A 26,242-nucleotide genomic window follows, 5' to 3' on the forward strand; every position below is an offset into this window, starting at 1 on the left:
CCCCGCCCCTCTAGCGCCCTTGCCCCGTATGAGTGGGTTATTAAAACGCCGGGGTTGTGCCGGCGCGCCAAAGTGGGTCCGGTTTGGGGCCTCAGGGTTACACGATTGCTTGTGACTATCCACGTGCCGCGCGCACCGAGCGCCCTTCAGCGCCTCCCAGCTCCCGATGCTGTAGCGTCGCTGGGGTGCGCGGAGTCCCCGGGCTCCCTTGCTCGGGCGCGAACCCCTGCCCCCAGCGGCCTGGGCATGACCTAGGGGCGCTGGGTATAGCGGCTTCCCGCAGAGTCGTTACGTGTACCGGCTTCAGCATGAAGACCCTCATAGCCGCCTACTCCGGGGTCCTGCGAGGTGAGCGCCGGCCGGGCTGCCCTAGAGAGAGCTCTGATGGCGGGTCTGGGCTGTCGTGGGAGGGGGCTTGGCGATGGGGCGAGAGGCTGGGGGATCAGCTTGTCACCGCCCAGGGGGCTGCAGGGCCTTTCGCGCTTTCGTCCCGGGGTTATGAAGCTGCAAGAAGGTTTTGGGGAGGGGGCGGGGGGGGAAGCTGTGATGGAGGGCTCTAAGGCGACGGGAGCGTGTTCCCACTATGAGGTTGTGCTGCTAAGGACTGGCCGCTGTGCAGTTAAGGTCCCAACCCCTTTTCTTTGGGGAAAGCTTGCCGCCCCAACCCCCTCATAGATATCATCTAGGTCTGGGATGAGGGAAGAAGAATGGTTACCTAGTCCGATCCATGTATCCTGGCATGGTAGTCAAGTCTGGGTTCATCCTCCACGCTAGCATTCGTCAGTAATTCAGTATTTGCAACCTCTGTTACATCCCTTTCCTTCCCCCAGCTTGTTTTTCTCATCTGTGAAACAGGGGTGATATTTGACAACTCATCTCCAGCCCCTGCCTTGTTGGTGGCCCCTGGCAGTGCCCTCCCCTCAATCCTCACCAGGCAGAGCAAGGGAGAGAGACTGGATGGGGCAGAGCGGCAAGGGTTTTGCAATCCCCCCGACACAACAACCAGAGAACATGCCTGACTGGGGCAGGTGTGCCCACACTGTCCTCTACCCAACACCCATCCGCCAGGCCAGGCCCTGGGGCCCACTCAGAAGCAACTATGAGCCTGGCACCTTAGAAAGTGGGTGCCCTTCAGTGTGGCCCAGGCCCCTGGAACTGAATCAGGGGCAGAGTGGAGATCAGACTCCAGAGCTTTTCCCCCTCAAGGAAGAGCATCCCTTCCACCTCCCACATCACCCCCACCCCCCACCCCACCCCATAGCTGGAGAAACTGAAGTTGGAGAAGTGCATGACTTGCCCAAGGTTTCCTTAACAAATGCCTTGGCCGTGGGATTAAACACGAATCTGGGAGACCCTGGGAAGTCCTCACAGCTGTCCTGGTCTGAGTGTCTGTCTTGCTTGAATCCTCCCTCCCTCCCTCCCTCCCTCCCCCTAAGTCTTTATTCTGCTGAACCTGTCCTACTTAGGGTTTTTCTTTAGTGACTAACAATCGTTTACTCCAGCCAGCTTCATTATAAAAGTAAAACATAATTATTAGAATTTTGAAAAATATAAAAAAAAACAGAATGAAAATAAAAATTGCTGGTATTGACTATCCAAAGATAGCGTTCTATTGCCATTTTAGTATATTCTTTATAATTATATATATATATATATATATATATATATATATATATATATATATATATAGTATAAACTCAAGGACATGCTCTAGATATAGTTCTGAATCCTGTTTTCTCCCTCTTGATGTTCCATCATGAGTATTTCCTTCTGTTATTCAAAATCACTTACAATATTCTAATGGCTATATCACAGTTTAACCGTGTCCTGGCATTGTTGTTCTCTGTGTGACTGTTGCTATGTCTGCCCCTATTGGTTTGGGTGCTGTTTGCCCTTGGAGAAGTACTGAGCCGCTGTCGCCATCTCTCGGGAGGCAAGCTGCCTGAGCTGCCCCACGCACCTGGTCCAACAGCCCCTGACAGCCCCTTCTCTCACCTAAGAATGCTGGTCTGTTCCCTCAGGTTATGAAGCTACCAGAAGGTTATGAAGGCTCATAAGAAGGGAAGAAAGGGACTTATCCATATTCAGGCTTTTAAAAATGTGTTTGTCTCCAGGAATGGGCCAGGGGTGCTGTCTGTGCTAGTCCTTCCTGGTGCCCCCCCTTCCGTCACCTCTGCTGTCTATAGACTGGGAGCTGTATCTTCCAGGAGCCAGTGACCCTGACTCTGAGTTTGTTATTTAGGAGGACGTCTAGGGAATGATTTTGACCAAGTGACTTAATATCATATCAGGAGCATTCCCCCGTGTTGTTATCAGATCTTGAAAACATTTTTGTTTAATTGGCTGCAAAGAATTCCATCATGGGTTATAGCAAGGGCTGGTATGACATGCAAACCAATCAATTTAGCTCTGGATCTGCTTTGGTGAAAGACTGGGTGGGGTAGGGGAGGGTGCTGAAGCAAAGTTTGTGTTATCTGGGCATCTCCATTAGACCTGCTTTCTACATCCTGGGTCTTTGACAACACTCCCCAGTAGCCTGGTTTGCCTCTGTAAATAAGGTTCCACTGCTGTGAGGCGGTGAACACCCTGTTAGTGGCCGTATTCAAGGAGAGACCATGGATTCTGTGAAGGGAAGTCCTGCAATGGGTGAGAGATTGAATAGATTCCTTGGTGTCTGGTTTCTTGACTAAAAGGAGAGTGCTGCTGTGGGAGCATGGGTACGTGGGTGTCCGTTTAGGGGGTGGGGGGCGTGTGTGTTGACAGGTTTTCATCTCTGACGGACTATTCTGTGCCTGCGTGGAGGCTGCAGAGTTGGTCTCATTTGCATCTCTTCCTTTGCACCTGGACGGGAGGCTCTTCAGGTGAGAGCCCTCTGATGCCTGCCTATATCTCCAGGGTGCGACCCACGGCCCAGCACGAGATGGTGGCAGCTCCAGTAAAATTCTAAGCTGATTTGTTTTGTGTGGCTCCAAAGAGCAAGACCAGGAACAAAGGGACTCTGGGGGCAGGTTTTGACATAATGGAGGAGTTCTTTCTAACAGCTGTTGAAGACTGCGACAGGCTCAGGGTGGGTGAGGGTGGAGCTCCCCATCACTGGGAGGATGCAAGTGGGCACTTGGTGGGGAGTAAAACTAAGGCTGGATTGTGGGGGGGATACCTCTAGAGCTGACGGTTGATAGTTGCCTAACCCAGTCAAAAATTATGGCACGAGAACATCATTCATGTTCCCTTCTCCTCCTTGTTTGTAGCTTTCCCCCTGCCCTGTCCCACTTCCCCAACTGCACAGAGGCCAGTGTGGGGTTATCTGGGCTACCAAGGGCTCATCTGGGCTGGGAAAGAAGGACCAAGACGAATATTTATTAGCAGGTTGGGTGAGTCAGTAACCAGTGTGGAAATCCTGCCCCACCCCCATCCTCCCACCTCCAAATTCAGCAGCAGTTGCTTGAGTCATAAAATCATAGCTATTTGTTAACACTGGATCGGGCCCAGCCCTTATGCTACAGACGGGGCACTGAGGGCCCCAGAGAGAAGCCTCGGGTCCAGAGCTATCAAAGCCAGGGTTAGAACCCAGGTCCACCTCCCAGTCTGTGACTTGCTTCCTTAATCCAAGAGAGAAGTACAGGGAGGCGGCAAAGGGCTGCGCACAGGGCTCTGGCCGCTGTAGGTACAGCAGTTTCTAATTTTCATGATGTGGTGGCAGATCACACCTCCCAGGCTTTTTCAGGAAGCCCTCCCACCCCAGCTTGCTCTGACAGCTGGGGACACCACCAGCCCCCAGAGCTTTGATGCCAGCTGAACTGACAGTTGCCCCACATCCTTGTGGCCACGAAGCCCCACGTGAGCAGCTCCACTGCTTCATGACCTCATTCCTACCATGTCGTGTGCCGGAACTGCTAGTGTCTTCCTGTTCCTGCAGCATTCCCCCAATTCAGTCCTATCTTGCTCAGGGTTTTTTTGTTTGGTTTTTTATCATATATATATTTAATTGATTTCAGAGAGGAAGGGAGAGGGAGAGAGAGATAGAAACATCGATGATGAGAGAGAATCATTGATCGGCTGCCTCCTGCACTGCATCCCTCACACTGGGGATGGAGCCCATGACCTGGGCATGTGCCCTTGACTGGCATCAAACTCAGGACCCTTCAGTCCACAGGCTGATGCTTTATCCACTGAGCCAAGCCAGCTAGGGCTTGCTCAGGATTTTTGTGCTGCCCTTCTGCCCAGATCTTTGCATGGCTGGCTTCTGATCAGTCTCCTCAAAGGCCTTTTCTGACCATGCCATCTTGGGAGTCCCCACAACTTGTTTGATTTTTTTTTTTAATAATCCTTTTCATTACCTAAATTATCATGTGGACTTAATCGTGTAGGTCACTGTCTCCTCCATAAGAATGTCAGCGCCTTGGGAACAGGGACCTTGTCTGTCTTCCTCAATGTTGTGTCCTCAGCATTAGCACAATGCCTGGCATGTGGTAGGTGCTCAGAAAATATTTGTTGAATGAATGAATCATTAATGGGCCCTCGGCTCTCTTGAGAGCTGCCCTGTTCCTCTTGGCAGGAAGCTCTGCTTGTAGCCTCTGTGGTTCCTTGATCGGTCCTCAGGCCTCCTCTTTGTCCACCTGTGCTGGGGCTACAGCTCTCTCCTGCCCTGGAGATACCCACAATCTCATGAGAAGCTGGATCTAGGGCTCAATATAAAGTAGGTAGAGCCGGCTTGCCATGGTCCCCCTCATTGCTTCCAGGGCTTAGAAGCCAGAGAGCTAGAATTCCAGCCCTGGCTTCCCCCTGGGATGTGACTGGCAGCTTACTTCCCTTCTGGGGATCTCACTCCCCGTCTAATAGAGGATCAGAAATCTCAAGCTCTCAGAAAGTGAGAGTTTGAGTGAGCGTGGATGGTAAGTGCTCTGTAAACCAACTTGTGACTCTCAAGTTAGTCCTTGTCTGTCCTGTGTGACTGTGTGCGTGCAACAGGCCCCAACACTATGGAGAGTAGCAGGCTCTGCTGGGGCATCCAGGAAGCTTCACCACGGTGGGGACCGTGCGGTTTATTGATGGAGCACCTCTGAGCATTTGACTCTGTACTGCATACAGGTCGGTCAGCCCTGGTCTCTGCCTTTGAGGAAGTGAGACTGAGGGGTTGGGGGGGGGAAAGGATGTATAAAAGATGACTATACAGTGACAGGGAAGGGAGCAAGGGGAACTGGGAGGCCTGAACGTGAGGGTGGGGCAGCTAAATCATCTTGGGGCCAGGGAAGGCTTTCTGCAAGAGGACATTCAGTCTGTATCCTGAGAGATGAATAGGCATTAGCAAGGCAGGAAAAACCATTCAGGATTCAGGTATAAACAGAGCATGAGATTTGGGTGGGAGTGACAGTCTCACGGCAAGGCCTCCAAGTCACCAACCTGGGCTGAAGCCCTGGTATGTATGCTAAGAGGCCGAGACCCGAGACTCAGACCCGTGTCCAGGCCTGAGGTGGCTCACCTACACCCTTAGCGGGGAGGGTGGGAGTTTGCAGAGGGAGGAGCCTGGTGTACTCAGGTTCTTGGCCTCTTCCACTTCTGGGGGCTCCTGATATGGAGCTGCTGCTAGTAGATTTGAGGGCCTGGGGGTAGGAGTCAGGCTTGACACCTTCCTGACTCTTAGTCTCCTCATCTATAAAATGGGCAAATGCATCATAATAGTATCCGCCCAGGTTCTGCTGCAGACCCAAGGAAGCTGAACTGACAAACCATTTGGGCAAATCAACAGAAGCAGAAAATGTGAATTCCTTTCATTATTAGAGTACATTTAACAACCCTGAGCAAAGGGCCAGGAACCTCACCCTGCATCTGCTTCCCGTGTGAACTTGGGTGAGACCCTGCCCTCTTGGAACACGGACCTCCTCACCTGTACAGCGAGGAGGGCTGGCTGAAGTGGGTCCCCTCACGTTCATTCCAGATCTGCTGCAAAAATGTGATTCCAATCCTGCCCCTAAATGCTGCGGGGCTCTGTCCTCAATTTGTCCCTGTAGAACATGGGCTCATGTCCTGCTTGGGGCCAGGTAAGTGCCCCAGAAGAACTTAGCTCCCCAGGCTTACTCATGTGTTGTGAAAGGAGCCTATTTTGAGGACTCCTTGGTGACATACCTACAGGCTGGTGGTGTTGTCATGGCAACCCTCCTACTTCAGTAGCTATTTTTTTAATGTGTCAGAAGGTGGGGGTGGAGAAAGCGGGCCATTGGGTTCCTCATCAGTCACCTTGATGGTCCCGTTTATCATTCCCAAGTGTGAGGAACATGGCATCCTAAGAGCCCCACTTCCTTGACCTCTCCTCCCAGGACTTTCTCTACTTCCTGAAAACCAAATACTTGACAATTCAGGTCTCCAGAGTAGCCCAAGGAGGGGCTTGTAGTCTCTTAGGGAGGCCTCTTGTTGGTAAAAATTCATTAGTAGAGTCTAGCAGAGCACAGAAGGCCCAGGTTGTCAGGACCTCAGATTTCAGCTGATCTCACCCAAAGTCCTAATTTAGTGCCACTGGGGAAACTGAGACGGAGGATTGGAGGAGGCCAGGGTCCCTGCGTCTGAGGAGACTCGGGATGCTGGTTCCCTGCCTGTATCCTACGCAGGAGGCCCTGAGGACCAACAGGCAGGAATCTGAGCCCAGGCGGGGTCCCGGTGGCCAAGCCAGTAGCTTCCCAGCCAGGACACCCCCACAGCTGTGCGTTGGCTTTCCCCTTGGGCCGGATATCCCAATGGCCCTGTTGTACGGACCCCTCATTTGCAAAACAGAGCTCTTAAAGTGGGAATTATTAGTTTTTCCAGAAAAGAATTCACCAGTGTGTCAGGACCGGGTAAACAGCTGGCTAGTGGCCATGGGGCCCTTAGGCACCAGCTGCGGTCAGTGGAAGGAATGGGAGGGGTGGGCCACAATCTTCCTGGCCTTCAGGCTGGTGTCCAGAACTCCTTGCCTGGCATTCCTGGTCCTTCATGGCTCCCTCTTCACTTTCTCACCTAGACTCACACTCACACTCTTCTTGCTCCAGCCTGGCTGAGCTACTTGCCGTTAATTCCTCAAACCTATGCTCTCTCCCTTCCAGGCCTTTGCAAATACCTTTTGCAAGACCAGTACCCAGGGTCCTGACCCTGCACCTCCTGGCAGCCTGGCAAACTCTTACTCAACCTTTACATCTCACCTGCCCCATCACTTCCTCCAGAATGTCCTTCAGGGGTTAAGGGTCTTCCCTGGCCCTGACTTACTCTTTGTGCCTAATTAGTCATAGCGCTGTCTCCTGGGGCTGTCATAGCTGGGGTAGGTGGCCCTGGGGCAGAGCAGATGTCCCAGAAGCAGAGGCAGGGTCTGCAGCACCCTGGTGCAGAACCTGGCTTGTAAAAGGTACTTAGAAAGCACTTGTTGAATGAATGCTAATGTTTGGGCTTCACCTCTTCCTCCCTCTAGAGCAGTGGTTCTCAACCTTCCTAATGCCGCGACCCTTTAATACAGTTCCCCATGTTGTGGTGACCCCCAATTTCATTGTTACAAATTGAACATAATTAAAGCATAGTGATTAATCATAAAAACAATATGTAATTACATATGTGTTTTCCTATGGTCTTAGGCGACCCCTGTGAAAGGGTCGTTTGACCCCCAAAGGGGTCATGACCCACAGGTTGAGAATCGCTGCTCTAGAGCCTTCCACTGCTACCCTACCTTTAACACCCCCACACCTCCACCCCCCAGCTGGAGGAGACCTTTCCCTCCTAATTCCCCAGAAAGTTCCATGTGACCCTCTGTCATGGCCCAGGTCAGTTAGCTGTGGACTGGGCTTATCTCTCTTCTTGTCCAGGGCCTGTTTGTTCATCTCGGTGCCGGCGAGCATCCAGTCATTCAGCCAACATTGATTGAGCACCTGCTCTGTGCCCAGCACAGGGATCCCGATAAATAAGACGTGGTCCCTGCAAACAAATGCACACTCTTTCTGCTAATGAGAAGGGCTGAGTAGAGGGGTGAGGTCGGGGCATGTGGGGTGGGTCAGCCCCCAATAGCAAGGAAGGTCTCTAAGGGGCCAGCACTCAGCGCCTGGCTGGTACTGAACCAGTGGCCGGACTGGACTTGCACATGACAGAGCTCTACCTTCTGGGAATGCAGGCGGGGCCAAGAATGTGGGAAGACTTCCTGGTGGGAAGGAATGTCTGGCTGAATATGTGAGATGCAGAATGGGGGCAGTTTCATGGGCAAGTCTTGCAGAAGCCCAGCCCTGGACTCGGATTCTAAAATAATAGGCATGACCCTCCAGAGCCACGACTGACTCATCATCACGTGTGAAGTCCCACTGAAAGCTACCTGGGGCCTGGAAGGGAGCTTGCCTTTGACCTTGGAGATGTGCCATCTCTTTGGCACTTGGCCTAGCTTCTGGGACCTCCCTGGGGCTGGAAGGGTCATCAGGGGTGTTGGTATGTCCACCCTCTGCCTCCATGCAGACTTGCACCCAGTTCTTTAGAGTAGCTTGGGGTGACCTCCTCACTGTCTCCTTGTCAGCTGGTGGCCCAAGGCAGAGCGTAGGTCCCGGTGGGCCCCCAAGGCAGGGTCCCTGGGACGTGAGCAGGATGATTTCCCACTCACAGAGCCCCAGGGGCTGTTCACATCTCTGTGACCTCACTGGCATCTTCCCAGGTCTGTAACAGAATGCCACACACCATTTGGGCCTTTTCCATAAGTTGTTTCGATTCTTCACAACAATCCTGGGTCATAACTAAGGAGGACACCGAGTCTTAGACAGGGGCAAGGACCTTCAGGATCTCACAGCAGGTAAGAGGTCAGAGGCAGGGTTTGAACCGCCAGCACCGCGGCTCCAAAGCAGGACAGTGGTCACTGTACCCATTAGACAGGAGAGGACACCAAAGGCTCACTTAGTAATTACCCAGCATCCACATGAAGCTCTTGCCTGTACATTATCTCATTTAATTCCCACAACAGCCTGCCGAGGTAGGTATTAGCTCCACTGTACAGATGAGGAAACTGAGGCTTGCGCAGGAAGTGACTCACGAAAGCTTTGCTTCCTGCGAGTTAGGGGCCAGATCCTCCTGACGCCCAGCTTCCTGTCCGTGGCATCTTCCCAGGCTGGTGTGAGGGGCCCCCTCCCCAGACATCGGTATGGAAGGTGGGTGGAGGAAGCAGTGCGGGCTGTCCGGAGACATGACCTTGTGTGCCTGCCTCTGAATGGAGGCTGGCTGTGCTCAGAGGGTCCTCTCACCCCTCTCTCTAGCCCATGACCCCCAGGTTACTTCTCTTCATAGCTCACTGCCTGACACTACATCACACCTTCACCTGTGGTGCTTTATCTCCGGCTCAGCAAAATTTAAGGCCCTAACAGGCGAGACTTCCTCTGCTGTGTTCGCTGCTGCTTCCCCGGTGACTAGGACATACCCTCCGTGCTGCCGGCTTCAGTCTTGTCTCTGGCCCCATCCATCTCCTCAGGCAGCCATTTTTGACCACTTCAGCCCTTTCCAACTTCTCTATCCTCCGCTTCATTTGGGGTAAACGTGAGCCCCATTCCTGGGTCCTAGGACATTCTGTCTGGGCCTGCCTCTCACAGCTCCCTCTGTCTGTTCCGCAGTTCACCCCAACCACTCACCTCCTCTTCGCCTCCCAGACTCCTGTGGAGCTCCGCAGGGGCTCCCTGTCACCACCCTCGCTCTGTTCCCTCTTCGTAGCCCACAACTTGGTGTTTGCTCATTGTTAATACCCCTCCCACTCTGATCGCTGATAGAAGCAAAGGCTGTAGCTATCATTCAATTACCTCACAAGTGCCAAATGCACCTCTCATGCATTTTCTTCACTGGGTCTTCCCAACAGCCCCATGGGCTGGGATTATTGTCCTCATTTAGCCGATGAGAAAACAAACCGGGAGAGGCTCAGTGACTGGCCCATGGTCCCAGAGCCATGCAGGGGCAGAGCTGGCCCAGGGCCCTTTTTCAGATTATGGGGATTAGAGGTCAGACCCTGCCCCCTCGGGCTTGTTTGAGAGGAAACCCTGTGGTCATCAGCCCTGGGTGCACCTCCCTGGTCACTCTCCTATCAGATGTTGAGCAAGGAGGTGTTCAGACATACCCACCCCCACCCCCAAGCTGAGCCGTGGACTGAGGGCTGTTTGGCCCCATTGCTGTGAGCTTAGCCCTTGCAGCAGGAGCTGTTTGTAGGAACCATGGGTGGGGGTGGGTGCTCACATTCCTTGCCCAACCAGTCCACAGGAGAATGTCCCCACGAGACTGGGGCAAGGAGTGGGCAGAGCAGACAGCCCTCTATCACCTGGGGGTGTGTCCCTGAAGTCTGGGTGTGGACTGGCTTGGTTTGGGGACCAAGCCCTCAACAGCGTGGCATCGTGGAAATGAGGGACTCAGCGCCCAAGTGCCTGCCTTGAGTCCTGGCTCCCCTATCTCCTGACCTCAAGCAAACGGTTTAACCTCTTTTGCTTCACCTTACTTCAGTTTCCTTCTCTGTGAAATGGGGTTCCTGCCTTGTCTGCCTTCCTGGGGAGTGCTGTGGACAGAGAAGCCCCACACAGCTATGAGGGGAGGGGATGCCCGTGCGAGAGAGCCGCTCTGGGCCTCTCTGGCAGCTCCACGCCCTCTGCCTGAAGCCCAGGGAGGTGGGTGACTTGGCCATCCGCCCTCCCCCAGCCGGGAGATATGAGCTGCATACATAAGCTGTACCTGGGAGCAGCTATTTGAATCGGCTCTTGGGAATTTTTCTTTATAGTCAGCTTACTCTATGGCCTGCCTTGTCTCCCTCCATGAAAAAGGAACATCTCTCTCGGTAGGGCTTCTGTTTCCATCACAGGTGGGAAAACCCATGCTCACGGAGGGTGAGAAGTTCACTTTCTCTGCCTTCATCCCATCTCCAGGGCCCCCAGTGATGGGGCTGGAGCAGGCAGCCCAGTCTAACTCGGGCTTCTAGGCCGTCAACCACCTCGGGGGCCTCTGGGTTAGTTCATTCATGTAATAAACCTCTATGAGCTCCACTGTCACAGGCCCTACACAGGGCTCTGGGCACACAGATGAGTTAGGTCCCAGCCTGGCACTCAGGCGACACTGGCAGAGGAGGATGGCCACATCAGTAGACACCGGCTGCAGTGGACGTGCTGAGAGGGTGTTCCGAGCGAGCGCGGTGTGCCGAGGGAGGCTGGGGCAGGGGTGCCGAGGGAGCAGATTGGACTTGTGACTTGGCTAGATGCTGAGGCTCCCTGCCGGCCCCACCCAGGACTTGGTGTGAAGGTAGCAGTGGTGGCATCTGATTGCAGCATTGGCATCCAACTAGCTTCTGCTGGACCCCTCCCAGCCACAGCTGGGGCAGAGGAGGTGCTGATAGATGAGCGGTGAGGACTGGCCGCGGCCTGGGGGTGCCCAGCTGAAGCCCACTTCCTCTTTGCTAGGCAACTGTACCACGACACTTGCAAGGGGCGGGCGGGTGGCATCCTCAGGAGGGTGGACACCAGAGTCCAAGCAGTGAAGAGACTGCAGAATTCATCCTCCCTACCCCCCTATTAGAGATGGGGAACTGAAGCCCAGAGAGGTGAGTGGCTTGGCCATCGTTAACGCATCGTTGACAGAGCTGGGACTGGAACCCCAAGCCCGCTGCCATTTAACCTACAGCACAAGATGCCTACTCCTGGCTGCCCTTGGAAGGAAAACAAGTCATTCATTTCCCCTGTCCCCTCCCAGCCTCCCCCCACTTAGTTGTGGGGAGGAGAGAGAAGGAACTTGGGGCACCTGTAGCACAGAGACAGGATGCAGTCCGGGAAGTTGGGGCTGAATCGAGTCCAACTCTGCCACCCTCTGAGTTAATGACCTTGGCCCTGTCGCTCCCCTCAGCCATTTTATCACCATCAAATGGGAATGATGATGCCCGACTCCCCGGCTTGGCGAGGAGTTGGAGTGCCTATGGAAGTGCTTTGGAGGCCCCTAAGCTTTATGGGCCATGTGGGCAGCACACCTATCACCCAGCACGGCAGGGAGGGAGCCTGGGAGCCGGAGGAGCAGCCAGAACAGAGACCTGCTCTTCTTCTTGCTCAGCAAACCTTTCTAAGTGTCACTCTGGCCATGCCCTGGGATCCCAGATGTGGATCAGACCCAGGCCTGGCCCTTGTGCAGCTCCCAGTGTGATAGGAGAATGGACTTGTGATCAGCACTTAGTACAAGGTGAGGGGCGGTGGAGCCCAGAGGGAGGATTCCATTTCTCTGTCTTACTTCTCCATTCAGCTGGCCTCTCCTCACTTTATCTTCAGACAGGTTCTCTCCATTGGGGCTGGGGCAGGGGGCGGGGACGAGGGGGGGACGTGGGTGTAATATAGCCCCTGACAGTTCCAAGCTTGCACGGGCCTTAGACTTTATAATCTCAGTGAAGGAAAGATGACCTCTCTCTAAAGGCTCACCTTATCTGGGTTTAGAAAGAAGAGCTGCCTTGTCTCATTGTCAGGGGGTCATCAGGTGGACAAGGCAAGGAGGGGCTTTCTAGACAGAGAAGCAGTGACTCGGTATTTCTTAGGCCCACCCCGGGCTTGCACTGGGGCCGGGGCTCAGCAGCCCGGACAGGCCAGCACCTGGGGCTGGGCACTGTGGTCAGCCAGGTCTGACCCTTGCAGACAGGAGGCAGCCGAGCAGGCCCAGGCCTGCGGAACCCAGTGGTAGCTTCCTCCTGGACCCCCACAGGGACACCTGCCTTTCCTCAGAGGACTTCGATTTCCCACTTGGTCGCAGACCTGGCTGTCGGCCATAGTTGGGACAAGGCTGGGTGAGAACAGACTGGAAGGTGTGGGGAAAGCCTGGCTCTGGCCAACTTGCTGTGGGGGCCGGGGGAGTCTCTTAGGCCCTCTTCTTCCTGTCCGAGTCAGGATTGGACAAGACGGTCCTAGTTCCTGCACGCTGCCCTTATCTGATCGTCAGGGACCTCTGATACGCTGAGCAGAACCAGGTCTTTTCAGTTGTTTCCATGGGGGGTATGTCATCAATGGGGAATTGTTATATCTTTCTTTCCCCCACAAGCAGGAGAGCGCCAGGTGGTGATGAGTGCTGCCAGGTGGGTGGCCCTGACCCAAAGGCAGGGGCTTGACCCCAGCCCTTTCCTTAAGCACTGCTCAAGCTGTTGGCCTTGGGGTCCTGTTTGCAGTAGGAAGTGGCCAAATAAGACAATGACTCAATGACTGATGTCCTTCCCTCTGGTGCCTGCCCTCCCCCCTGACCCCCCCCCCCCCCAGCAAGGGTAGAGGCCCCCAGCTCCTTCCTCCGCCCCTGCCCCCACCCCAGACCTGCCCTACCTGAGACTTTGGACTGAGGATCTTGCTAAAATGCACATTTTGATTCAGCAGATCCAGGCTGGGGCCCCAGATCCTGCATTTATAAACAGCTCCCAGACCACACTTTGAGTAGGAAGGTGTTCGAGTCCATTCTGTCTTCTCTCCATCCAGAGCACCCAGCCTGCCCCAGGCCCAGGGCGGGGACTTTCCCCAGCCCTTAGCCTACTCCTGGCTGCCAGCGCCCCTGCTTCACTTCCTCTGGCCCAGTTCAGGAGGCAGAGCCAGCTGCTAGGGGATGACTTGGAAGGCCAGCCCTTGGACCCAGGGTTCAGGCCTATGCTGGGGCCTCACTTCCCTCCCCCACGTCCCTCCCCAGGTCCTGAGCACAGCTCACCCTTGGACCTACTGTGTCCCATGGGCACTCGGCACCTGCTGTGGGGGAAAGGGAGGTGCCCTGAGCAGGCAGCAGGAATCCTGGATTCCAACCCGGGCTCTGCTGCCTGCATCACCCAGTGCAAGTCGGTGCTCCTCTCCGCAGTCTCCCTGGTGGTCCAGCTGGGCTCTTCTAGATGACACCGAGGGCCCTCAGTCTCCAGGATGGGTCACCAGGGAAGTATGGGGGCGGAAGACCTGTGATGGTGGGATTTTTATAGAGAGAGGGTGAAGGAGCAGTTATGGGCCCAACCTCTGGAATGCCTCTGTGGCCCAGCCTCTTTGGTTGCTTCAGTGATTTCACCTACTGCCACCTCTACCGCACGTATGCCTTTGGAGTATTAGATGCTACTGAGCACTCAACATGTATCATACCCTGTCAGGGAGCCCTCATGGTCTTGCCTGGGGTCACAGTAGTGAGTGGAACCAAGATTTGAACTGACACCTGAGTCCTGCTGGACCAAGCCCCCTCCCTCTAACCCAGTAGAGCAGGTAAAGAGGACAGGACTGGTGTGTCTGCCTTGAGCTACCTGTGTTCCACCGAAAAGTCAAAGCAATTGCTGACTTTCAGCTGATGAGCATTATGTTCCTTTCTGAACTCTGCTGTGACCTTGTTGCTCTACAGATTTTGAGGAAATGCAAAGGCTTGAGTTAAGCCCCTAGACCCGTGGTTGGCAAACCGCAGCTCGCAAGCCACATGTGGCTCTTTGGCCCTTTGAGTGTGGCCACGAAGTTTCAATCGCACTGTACGTGCGCGCCCACACGTGGTGTTTTGTGGAGGAGCCAGACCCAAGGGGCCGCAGTTTGCCGACCACTGCCCTAGACCCCTCCCTCCCACTTCCACCCCCAGCAGTAGGCCAGTGTGAAAGGCCATGATAGCCTCAAGGACAAGACTGTGATGTAGTGCCTGGAGCCTTGCCGAGTGGGTGGTGTGAAGGAATGTTTGACTAGCACACAGTAGGCACTCAGTGAAGATACGCTGAGCGAGGGGCATGCAGTTGGGGCTCAGCAGACATGGGGTTTGAAATGTTCCACTCCTTTGGTTCAGCTGCTGGAAGGAGTGGGGTATGGGTTAGGAACCTCGTCCAGGCTCTCCCCCAGTGCCGCCTCTCTTACAGTCACCAGGCTTTCTGGCCTGGCTGCCCCTCAATCACTGAAGTCCAAGGCATCATCCCGGGGGGCCCAGCCACAGAGCCAATTAAGTGAGCATACCTTGCCCTAACTTCCAGGCTTGGCACATGCTTGGTAGTGAACATAATTGCAGCCCTCAGTGTCCCAGGCAGCCTGAGCTCATTGGCCAGCAGGTCCTTTGCAAAGCAAAGGCCTGATTCCTCTTTAGGCCCCAAGCTTTGAGCACTGAGATGAAACTAAAAGTGTAAATCCCTCTGATGGTGCTAGTGGTGGTGGTCTCGGTGGTATTGGGGGTGTGGGCAAGAGGCCTCAGCTCCTTGGAAAGGGAATCAGTCCTGGGGACAAGGGGGTGGGGTAGGGATTCAGAGTGCTCAAAGTACAGATGGGGCAAAAACATTGCAAATTGGATGTTGAACCTCTGTCCTTGGCCTCACAGACAGATAGCAAAGGTTAAATATTTGTACTAGATCCAGATAAAGGGTAGGACAGGAGTTTGATGGGGGTGGAGGGAAGGAAGAGAACCGGCAGTGATGGAGAGCCTCCCCCAGCCTCGTTGGCTTCCTCATTTGGTCTCCAAAACCCTCTGAGGGGACACCATTCCCATTGGGTTTGTCTAAACACTGGGGTCCAGGGAGGCATGTGAACAGCCCAGAATTTGTAGCTACTGGGTGGCAGGGCTAGAATTCCAACTCATGTGTGATTTTGTGGCCTGTGCTCCTCTCCCATCTAGGAAGGGGCCTGTGGGAGGCGGGTTGGTGTTGGGGACTCTGAGGCTGGAGAGAAGGGGGGCAGCAGGCTGACGTCTCCCCCCTGTTGCAGGCACCGGCTCCAGCATCCTCTCTGCCCTCCAGGATCTTTTCTCCGTTACTTGGCTCAATAGGTCCAAAGTGGAAAAGCAGCTACAGGTCATCTCGGTGCTACAATGGGTCCTGTCCTTCCTCGTGCTGGGTAAGCTGGGCCTTCGAGGGGGAGGGGAGGCAGGGGCCACTTCCCCACATAGGTTAGAGCAGGAGCTCTGCTCTGCAGGGGACGGGGAAAGAGCATCCTCCTACTTACCACCTTCTGGGTCCCAGATTCAGTGCTCTACCCCAGGCATGTGGGAGGACTCCGTGAGAGTCAGTGGGAGGTGGTGGTCTGGTTCCCATTTTACAGATGGGAAATCCAGGTCTCAGAGAAGGTAAGTAACTTGTCCAAAGTCACACAGATTTGAATTCACATCTATAGGACCCCAAAACCTATGTTTTCCCCATGTGCCACCCTGCCTCCAGCAGACATTTTCTGGCAGGTATGTTGCTTTGCCTTCGGGGGCTGTGATGCTGGGTTTGAACCCTGACTTTACCACAAACCAGCTCTGTGCCCTTACGCAGGTTCTGAGCTGCCTGAAACTTAGTTTCCTCATTTTGAATGTGCAGAAAATGCTGCCCAATTCAGATGGCTTTTGTGGAGATTCAAGATAAGGAAGGAGAGCAGCTGGTACAGGGCCTGGTCCCAGTGGGCCCTCACTCACCCCCTCTGAACGCAGGCCCCGTCCAATGCTCCCTCCTCTCTCTCAACACCTCCCACGTCAGTGCTTGGGTCGCTGCTTCTGCAAGTCCTGGTTGATGCCCTCTCCCCCTGGTTGCCATCCAGACCAGGGGCAGGACATCACCGATTGTGTGGGCGGAGGAGAGGCCCCATGCCTGGGGTAGGCCCTGCCCTCCCAGCAGCCTCTTCTCTTCCCCAGGTCCCCGTGTCTCTAGCATAATAAGTGGCTTTCCCAGCTCACAGGCAGACAAACCTGCTGCAGAGCAGCATGGAGTACATTCCAGCACCTGTGGGCGAGTCCCTGTGGGTGTCCACCCTTCAGAACTATCCCATCTAATGGGGATGATCAGGAGTTCCCCTGTCAGCGCTGAGCAGCTGTTCTTCCAGGGACACAGGGGCCTCGGAGACCACATTTCCAGGCAGCTCTGTGCCGCCCCTCCCTCCCTTTGCAGGGCAGAGGGGTGCTATGTATCAAACCCCCACAATGTACCAGCACCTGCTCTGTCTTTCCTTGACGTCTCACTTCACAAGTGAGTGATTAGAAACTCACGAAGGTTCAGTGAGACTCTGAAACAGCTGGTCTTCATCTTTAGACCCAAGAGTGGACTTTAGAGGGTCCACGAACCCCTGACATTAAATGCAAAATTCTATGTGACAGTTTGTGCATATTTTTCTGGGTGAAAGGCAATTGCTGTCCCCAGATTCTTACAGGGACATATGGCCTCAAAAAGAGAAAGAGCCCTGGCCGGTTCGGCTCAGTGGATGGAGCGTCGGCCTGCGGACTGTAGGGTCCCAGGTTCGATTCCGGTCAAGGGCATATACCTTGGTTGCAGGCACATCCCCAGTGGGGATTGTGCAGGAGGCAGCTGGTCGATGTTTCTCTCTCATCAATGTTTCTAGCTCTCTGTCCCTCTCCCTTCCTCTCTGTGAAAAACCAATAAAATATTTAAAAAAAAAAGAGAGAGAGAGAGAGAACTACTGGTCCAGGGAATAGAACCAATTAAACTGGCTCCCTCGGGGCCCAAGCCCCCATCTCAGCCTGCATGCGGCTACTTATTTAGAATCTTAGAGTAGAGAGCAGTGTATCCCCTCCATTTTCAGGCAGGAAGTAGGTAGGCCCAGTGGGGGCAGAGCCTTGGCCAGAATCACAAGAGAAGGAAGTGGGACCAAGAGAAGACACCATGGACCCCAGCCTCCCAGATCCCTGCCTCTGATGCACCAGCTCCCTCAGTCCCCATTTGCGCTGAGGAGCCGCCACTTTCCCTGTCGTAGTGGGTCAGAGCGTGGCTGATGGGGAACTGAGCAGCTGGTAGAACCCCAGCCCACGCAGCACACGACCGTCACTGGCCCCGAGCTGTAGGTTAACAATCCACCAAACCCAACCACAGCCCAGAAACCGGCCCAGCATCTTCCCAACGCCCTCCTGTAGGTGGGAGCCACGCCTGGTTGGATGGGCAGGTTGGCTGAAATGCTGCTAATTACTGCCCTGAGCACCCCGCCTCTCCCTCCCGCTGCCACCCAACTCTGCTGGCAGAGGCTGCTGTGGCCCATCGGCCTCCCTCTGGCACAGAGCCACTTCACCATATTTCTGCGTAGACTCCTCTGGCATTCTGATCGAGGCTGCAAACGTCTCTCAATGCTTTTAAATGTGTAATACTAAGTACATTGGACTTAAAAGGAAGCCACTGATACAGAAAACTGAGGATGTTGAAATATAAGTAAACACACATTAAGAAATCAAATTAGACATATAGTAACCCATCTGTGCTTTTTGTTATTATAGTAAATAAAAAGATCTAGCAGCAGGACTAATCATTCCTCTGACTCTTAAGTAGTGATGCGAATAAGTGATTTTTCAAGATATCTGTACCTGCTATAAATGTGATGAAAACACCTTTGTTTTCTATTGGTGTCACTGTCAACAGCACTGCTACTGCTCCTGTGGTCTCTTACATTTGTAAATGAAGGAAATACTGAGTTTCCATAAGAGATGGGTAAGAATTAAGATGTCCTTTTCCCCCATCCAGGGCCATGAGTCTTTTGATTGGACATTTAACTGTGTGTTAAGTCCTCTTCACACGCCGTCTTATGTCATCTTCCCAGCACCCTGTGAGGAGGTTGAGGGTCAGGGATGGGCAGCGGCCTGTGAGTGGCAGGGCCAGGGTTTCATGGAAGAGCATGTTCGTGCTCTTCACAGACCCTCTGCTGCCTCTCGGCCCTGCTCACGGGCCTCCGGGTCTCAGGAGCTTCTCTGAGATGTGGGGAGGGGCGGGGGGGGGGGGAGTGTGCAGGTGGCCCTGACCCGTCCACACTGAAGCCAGTGGGGCCTTGAAGCAGTTGTTTACGTCCCAGAGACCGCAGCACTGGTTCCTCTGCAGCCCTGTGACCTACAAGGGTAGAGCAGGGAGCCCATTGTCCGAAAAGTAGGATTAGGCTCTGATAAAGGAAGGTCATTCCATGGTTTAGTTCATTTTTGCTCAGTAAGCCTTTCCTGTGTTGTTTGCGGGGGCTGGAGAGGTTAATCTGACCCAGTTCCAGCTCCCAAGGAGCTCAGAGGCTCAAGGGCCAGCTGCTGGAAGGAGTCTGGTGGGGGAGGCAGACGATGAGTGCTGTGAGGGGGGCTGTGGCCACAGGGGGAGCAGGGGGAGTGGGACCCCCGCTGAGAAAGTCCTGAACTGGGATACAGTCTCCAGACTCTCCACCTGTTCTCTTTTCCTCCATCCAGGCTGCCTGAGCCAGGAGTGAGGATAGTGGGTAGGGACTCCCACCTTCGCAGAGAGCCCAGACCTCTAGGGTGGGCCTGGGGCTCAGCCTCTCTAGTCCTGCTACCCATCAGGAGAATTAGCTTTGATGACAGCAGGTTTCCAGGCTGCTCGGCCCCTGGCTGGAACCTCACCGCCCCGCCCAGGCCCACCTGGAGTGCCCACCTGGCTTCTTTAGGAGCTGGAGTACCTACTGGCTCTTTCCCAGGCCCAAGAAAGGGGACCAGTGGCAAACGGCTCAACAGTGTGAGTGAGACATGGCCACTCACCAAAGTGCTTCACAGTTTGCCTCTACCAGGGTTTCGTGGGCAGCAGAGGCTTCCCTAGAGACGCATCTTCCCTGTCTGTGACGTCACGCTCCTAAGCTGGTCCTGAAAACGGCACACCTGGTCCCTCTGTGTGCACCGCCCCTCCCCGGACAGTTGTGCTGCTTTCAGTCGCCTTGGGGAGAGGCTAGCTCAGGAGTCGAGAGCAGGACTAGATTCTGAATGACAAGGGACGGCCATTTTCCTGCCCTGAGACTGTGGAGAGTCTGTGTCTGGGAAACCAGGGGAGGCTCAGCAGGAAGAAGAGAGTATGGCATCCCTAGCCAGGCAGCCCTAGAGCGCCCCTGACCAGCAGAGGGTGGGCAGGCAGCCAGGGCAGTGGAGAGGGTACTGGACACAGGCCTGCTTCTACCAAGCATGCGTACCCGCTGCGCCTGGCCCTGTGCTGAGGCTAGGGGGCAAAGAAGTGATGGCCCCCTCGGGTAGAGAATTCAGAGGTGAGAGCCACACGGGAGGGTAGTATCATGTTGGGGAACAGTCTTGAAGAGCTGAAGTCTGAGCTTCTGAGGCTGGGAAATTGGACAGAGAGAAGCCTGCTGAGGGCATCTAGGGTTGAGCCAGGAGGTAAACCAGGCTTGGCATGGCCTTTCCTTCTCTCCATGCCAAGTGCCAGGTCATTCAACCTTGTGGCCAGCAGGCCCAGAACAAAGTGAACACAGGAAAGCTGGCCCCAGGCAGGCTTCTTGGTATCCTGCTGGGGGTTTGAGAGGTGGGGCTGATGGGCTCCGGGCTTTGGCCTGGGGCCACCTGGCACTTCCTCACGTAGGAGGTGGCCAGCCCTCCTCCTGGGGCAGGAATCCTCCGCTCTCATGTCCCTCTAGGGCAGCGGTTCTCAACCTGTGGGTCGCGACCCCTTTGGCGGTCGAATGACCCTTTCACAGGGGTCGCCTAAGACCATCCTGCATATCAGATATTTACATTACGATTCATAACAGTAGCAACATTACAGTTATGAAGTAGCAACGAAAATAATTTTATGGTTGGGTCACAACATGAGGAACTGTATTTAAAGGGCCAGAAGGTTGAGAACCACTGCTCTAGTGGCAGTCTGGGGCTTCTAATTTTTGGTAAATAACTAAAGCCCGGTGCAGATGATGGTTTGAATCCTGGCTGTGCCACTGTCTTGCTGGGTGACCTTGGGCAAGTTACCCTCCTACCACCACCACTCCGGAGCCTCAGTGTTCTCACCTCTGAAATGGTGTCAAAGTCACCCTGCCTCACACTGAGACAGTGGCTCAGCCCAGGCCCTGGGGGGTGGAGGCACTTGGTAGGTCCCTCCCTTGTCCATAGTAACTGTGCTGGGCACTGGCGTGGGGAGAGCATGCAAGGAGAAGACAAAAAGAACAGCTCTATGCACAGCTTCACAAGAAGCTGAAGTTCATCTCCAACGCTATTGCCGGGCAACATGGAGCCCACCTGTCCCTCAACGCCAGGATCTCGGAGATGCCCTTGGCCTTGATTCCTCCCCAGGTTATGCCCATGGCCTTGGTTGTGCCTAGCTTAGCACCATGGTAAACGTTCATTCAGTCGCTCAGTGAGCCTTTGCCCAGGGGAGACGGAGGCCCACCCAGGGAGGACAGGGCCTAACCTGTGGCCATCTGCCTGCCCACCAGGAGTGGCCTGCACCGTCATCCTCATGTACACGTTCTGCACCGACTGCTGGCTCATCGCTGTGCTCTACTTCACCTGGCTGGTGTTTGACTGGAACACGCCCAAGAAAGGTAAGGGCCTGGGTCTCCTTGCCCCACACCCTCGCCCTAGGAGCCCCCCTCTTGCACAAGCTGGGGTTCCTCACTGTGGGTGTTGCCTCTTTTCACTTAACATCTACTGTGTAAAACACACCGGGCTAGGCCAGGGAGTGGGTGGAGGGAGGGGTTAAAAGCGCTTCAAAGGAGCCATCCTGGTCCTCATAGGAGCTCACGCTCAATCAAGGGTGTGCATAATACGAGGGAATGAGCGTGGCAAGGGGCCCAGCGGGAAGGGGGGAGGAGGAAAAGATGCTGCATGGGGGCGGGGGATAGTCACCCACTGTGTTTCGCACTGGCTGTGTCTTGTCTTCTTGCCCAAACATCACCCTCCCTGATTCCCACACCTTCCCAACACTGTATTTTGTTCTCTGGAAGGTGGCAGGAGGTCACAGTGGGTCCGAAATTGGGCTGTGTGGCGCTACTTTCGAGACTACTTTCCCATCCAGGTAAAGATTTTGGGGTATTATCTTGGGAGGGTGGGATTGGGTGGGAAATGTGAATTCTAGCCTTAACCTACCCATCCACAGTGACCACACATGCTGAGGTGAACCATGTGACATCTCCCACTACGAGCGTCTGTTTATACTCTTCCCCGATTTATGCAGGATTTGAGCAATTTAGGAGGCATATAATGTCATACCAAGTAAATAGAAAAATCAAGACTTGGGGGGAAAAATAATGAAAAAAATTTTCATTATTTTATTATTTCAGCCATAATGGTCAACAAAGTTATGGTGGTTGAACTTCATCATTAGCTCTGAGCTTCCTGGCAACCAAGGCAAAAGGGGAAACATGATAGTTGTTGGCTCTTGTTTTTGGGAAAGAAGAAGCTTACTAGTCCCTTGGGTAAATAAGACTTGTTCTGGTACTTGGATCTAAAAGATGTTTCAGACACTGAGATCCTGAGTGACATAAGGAGCAGGTGAAATAGCAGATATTATGGTCGTTGTTTGTCTGCCTCTCTGTGAATATTAAAGGCATAACTTAAAATGTGAGGGCATATGCCCTGGCCAGCTTGGCTCAGTGGATAGAGTGTCAGCCTGCAGACTGAAGGGTCCCAGGTTCAATTCCGGCCAAGGGCACATGCCTGGGTTGCGGGCTCGATCCACAGTAGGGGGTGTGCAGGAGGCAGCCGATCAATGATTCTCTCTCATCATTGATGTTTCTATCTCTCCTTCTCCCTTCCTCTCTGAAATCAATAAAGAGATATGTATTTTTTTAAATGTGAGGGCATTTATCAAGAGCAATACTTAAGTGTAGTCCAAGTTCATCTGGCCTGAACCAAGGATAGCACTGAACCAAGGATAACAATAGGTGTGAGGGGCGTGCTTTCTTTGGGAAACTCCTATGGAAACAGCATTTCTCTCAGCCAGTCCCAGGTGGGTCACTGGGGGTCATGGCCATGGGAATTAAGGCCCAGGAAATGAGAAGTGCAGTGAAAGGAGAGTGAGACCCTAGTTGCTGAAGTGCCTGGGGAAGGCTCCTGGAGAAGCTGCCCCTACAACTCCATCCCAAAGACAAGCAGCACTGAAGAGGCAGGGACCATGAGAGCGTAGGCACCCACGTTGGAGGAGAAGCCTGTGGCGTGGAGAGGGAGGACCTCCATCTATGGGGAGACTTCTAGGAGCCAGCACCTCCCCCCTCCCCCACCATGAGGAGTCTACTTTAACCCGCCTGGCACTCTATAAGGGGCACTAACTTTATCCTTTTTTTACAAAAAAAGGAAACTGAAGGTCAGAGTAGCAACGCTGACTGAGGCTAGTGAGGGGTGGAGCCAAGATTCTAATTGCTATCTGGCCTCGAAGTCTGGGCTCCTGCCACCACAGCACACTGCCTCCCTGTGCAGCAGGGCCGTGGGGAATAAAGCTGGGCAGACACTCAGGCCTCCTGCAGTATTGGGGGACAGAGGCAGGAAGGCCCAGACTGACCCTGCATGAGGCACCGTCCCTTGCAGGGTTCAGTCTCCCCTTATGAAGCAAGTTTAGACCAAATTGGTCTCTGGGTTTCCTGCCTGCTGCACCATTAGCTGCTCTGGGACCTCCACACTGGTCTTCTGAGCGCCTGTCTTCTCTTCTCTGGGGCCAACCTCCAGGTCCTGGCAGAATAAATAGTGGCACGGCCTGGCTGTCAGCCTCATCTCTGTCCCCCTGCCTGTGGGCTGCAAGCTAGCTTGGCAAGGCAGAGGCATCTGGGCCCTGGTGCATTTGGGTGACTGGTGGATTGTGGGTAAGTCTGGCAGAATCCTGAAGGTTTTTCCTGCAGGGGAAAGACCTGTCTGGCCAGCTCACTCAGCACCCCGGCCCCGGCACACCCTAGCTGCTGAGGTAACCCAGCAGAGAGCAATGGGGTTGGAAGCGTGGTGGCAGCGTGTGTGAGTGTGAAAGTGTGCATGTCACAGGGCGGTGTGTGTTTGCTGTCGTGAGTCAGTGACTGAGACGTCCTGCTTGCTGCCTGGGGGAGGTGGCTGGTTGACCCCCACATTCCTCCACTGCACCCAATATTGTGTGTGTGTTTGTGGGGGGGGGTCCCCTGGGGCCAGCTCCTTCTGCCTACCCATCCTGAACCCACTTTTACCAGAAACTTCAGCGTCAGGGTTCTCACTCCTCCCTTTTCCTGAGGATTCAAGGCTGTTGTTGCTAGGAGACTGTTGCATCATAGGAGAATGTTGCATCATTTTGGAGGTGAGGAAATAGTCCCAAAGAGGGGCAAGGACTGGTCCAGGTTGCACAGCGAGTCCACCCAGCATTAGTACTAGAATCCAGGCTCTAGGTTATTTCCCACTCAATTCCTACTGCTTGTTTCTCTGGGAGAGATTCAGTCCCGGATCTCCCCATTGGATTGAGCCCCACTTCCCGGGTCTCCCTCTCTCTGCTTTGCCGTTGGAGACCTGGGTTGAGTTCTTGCTCTGTCACTCCATTCACTGAGCATCAGTTGTTGCTCCCCGCACAGTGCTGGGCTTGGGGACACAGAAGAGTCAGCCCTGGCCCCTGCCCTCAGGTGAGCTCACCGTCTAATGGGTCCTGCTAGACTTTGTCACTTTCGGTTCATGGGACCAGAGGCACACTTTATCAAGCTCACTGAGCCTCATTAGTCTCATGTGCAAACGGAGCTGCACCTATGATAAAAAGTGGTAAATTATGGTTAATTGTGAGGAACTGTGGACTCTGTGCTCTCTACTGGGGCCCTCACCTAAGGGGCCAGGCTCTGAGCTTAGGATCCTCTGTTTGTCCATCTGCCTCAGTTCACAGATGGGCCTACTGAGGCCCAGAGAAGAGGGACTGCCCCAAGTTCACAAAGCGCGTCAGTATCAGGGCTGGTATAGGAACCAAGGCCGTCTGCTTCAGGACCCAGGTTCTCAGTCCTGGGTTTCTCTGCCACCGCGCCCTGCCGTGTGAGCTCAGGCACATCTCTGCTCTTCTCTGGTGCCGAGGTGCCCTCTGTATGGTACCAGGGTGACACAAGCCTATCTGAGTGCCTTTCCTGCCCTGACTGGCAGGGTGTGAGGAGTGACTGCCAGGAATGTGTTCCAGGCTCACATGAGCCAGTAGCCTGGCCTGGCCACCCCCTGGAACTGAGACTTTGTCCTAGGAAACAGTCAGGGGACACAAGAGCAGGCATGTCAACAGAGCCTTTATCAGCAGTGTCCTCTCTGCAGGATGGACACTCTGTCCAGCCCTGAGGGGCGGAGAGTGTGGCACACTGAGATCAAAGCTGTGCCAGGTGCCTGCATGCTCCTGGGTACTGCACAGTGCTCCAAGGCACCGCATTTCACCAAATGCCCCACCAGGCAGAGGCTTGGGAGACGGGGAAAATGATTGAAAGAGCCACCAGGTGACACATCCACAACCCAGGCCCCGGAAAAGCACAGCTGATTGGTTTCATTAAAGTTTGTCTCAGGAAAATAATCAGCCCAGCCTGTGTGGCTCTGTGGTTGAGTGTCAGCCCCTGCACCAGGAGGTTGCTGGTTCAGTTCCCGGTTAGATGTTTCTAACCCTCTCCCTTCCTCTCTCTGAAATCAATAAAAACATATATTTTGTAAAAAATCTTTTTTAAAAAATATATATTTTATTGATTTTTTACAGAGAAGAAGGGAGAGGAATAGAGAGTTAGAAACATCAATGAGAGAGAAACATCGATCAGCTGCCTCCTGCACACTCCCTACTGGGGATGTGCCCGCAACCAAGGTACATGCCCTTGACCGGAATCGAACCTGGGACCCTTGAGTCCCCAGGCCGACGCTCTATCCACTGAGCCAAACTGGTTAGGGCTGTAAAGAAATCTTTATTGTTGAAAGTATTACATATGTCCCCTTTTTTCCCTGTTAACCCCTTCTTGCCTGCCCCTGACTAAAAACACATTTTTAAAAATGATAATCAGACATGTAGATATAAATAAGGTATTCATGGAAGCATTGTTTTTTCTTTTTTAAATAATTCTTTATATTGAAAGTGTTACATATGTCTCCCTTCCCCCCCCCATTAACCCCCCCAGCCCCCCCCCATCCCTGCCACCCCAGGCCTTCAGCACCCTATTGTCTGTGTCCATGGGTTATGCATTCAAGGTCTTTGGTTGATTATCTCCCTCCCACCCACCCTCCCCCGCCTTCCCTTTGAGAATCCACACTCTGTTCCATATGGAAGCATTATTTCTGAGGGAAGTTTTGGAAGCTTTTTAAAGGTCCATCAGTAGGGGTTTGGTTATAGTTCCATTACATGTAGCATAGCTGCATGATAGAATAATACAGCCATGAGAAGATATGTTACTGAGGAAATTTGATAAGGAAAAATAGATAGGGCATGATAATACTTGGTTGGAAATTATATAAAAATGACACCAACCGTATAATCTCAATTTTGTGATTTTTTAAAAAAGTATGTGTATGTTTGAGTAGTAAAAGGACTCAACACAGAGTGATTTAGCTGGATGGAGGTATGACAGGTGCTTTTGATTTCTTTTCTTTTTTTTTGAATTTTCTGTATTTTGAAAATTCTCTGTGATACTCATTATTTTTCTAATCAGAAAAAAAGCGATGCTTTCTGAACAAAATACCAGTA

At 53.6% G+C, this 26,242-nt stretch overlaps 1 protein-coding gene across 2 annotated transcripts in view; it reads left to right on the forward strand.

Moving 5' to 3' along the window:
• The first annotated feature begins 259 nt into the window (after positions 1 to 259).
• The window catches only part of DGAT2 (diacylglycerol O-acyltransferase 2), a 32,891-nt gene continuing 6,908 nt past the window's right edge, over positions 260 to 26,242 (forward strand). Inside the window, exons 1-4 of one of the 2 annotated variants that reach the window (XM_014468231.2) lie at positions 260 to 348; positions 15,648 to 15,776; positions 21,054 to 21,161; positions 21,564 to 21,634. In XM_014468231.2, the coding sequence (XP_014323717.1) occupies positions 309 to 348; positions 15,648 to 15,776; positions 21,054 to 21,161; positions 21,564 to 21,634 (348 nt within the window). In that variant the 5' untranslated portion in view covers positions 260 to 308. The remainder of the gene's footprint in view (positions 349 to 15,647; positions 15,777 to 21,053; positions 21,162 to 21,563; positions 21,635 to 26,242) is intronic. The other variant, XM_023744222.1, reaches the window with a different exon arrangement.

Source organism: Myotis lucifugus, unplaced genomic scaffold (genome assembly GCF_000147115.1).
Source record: "Myotis lucifugus unplaced genomic scaffold, Myoluc2.0 scaffold_437, whole genome shotgun sequence".
NCBI classification, from domain to species: Eukaryota; Metazoa; Chordata; class Mammalia; order Chiroptera; family Vespertilionidae; genus Myotis; species Myotis lucifugus.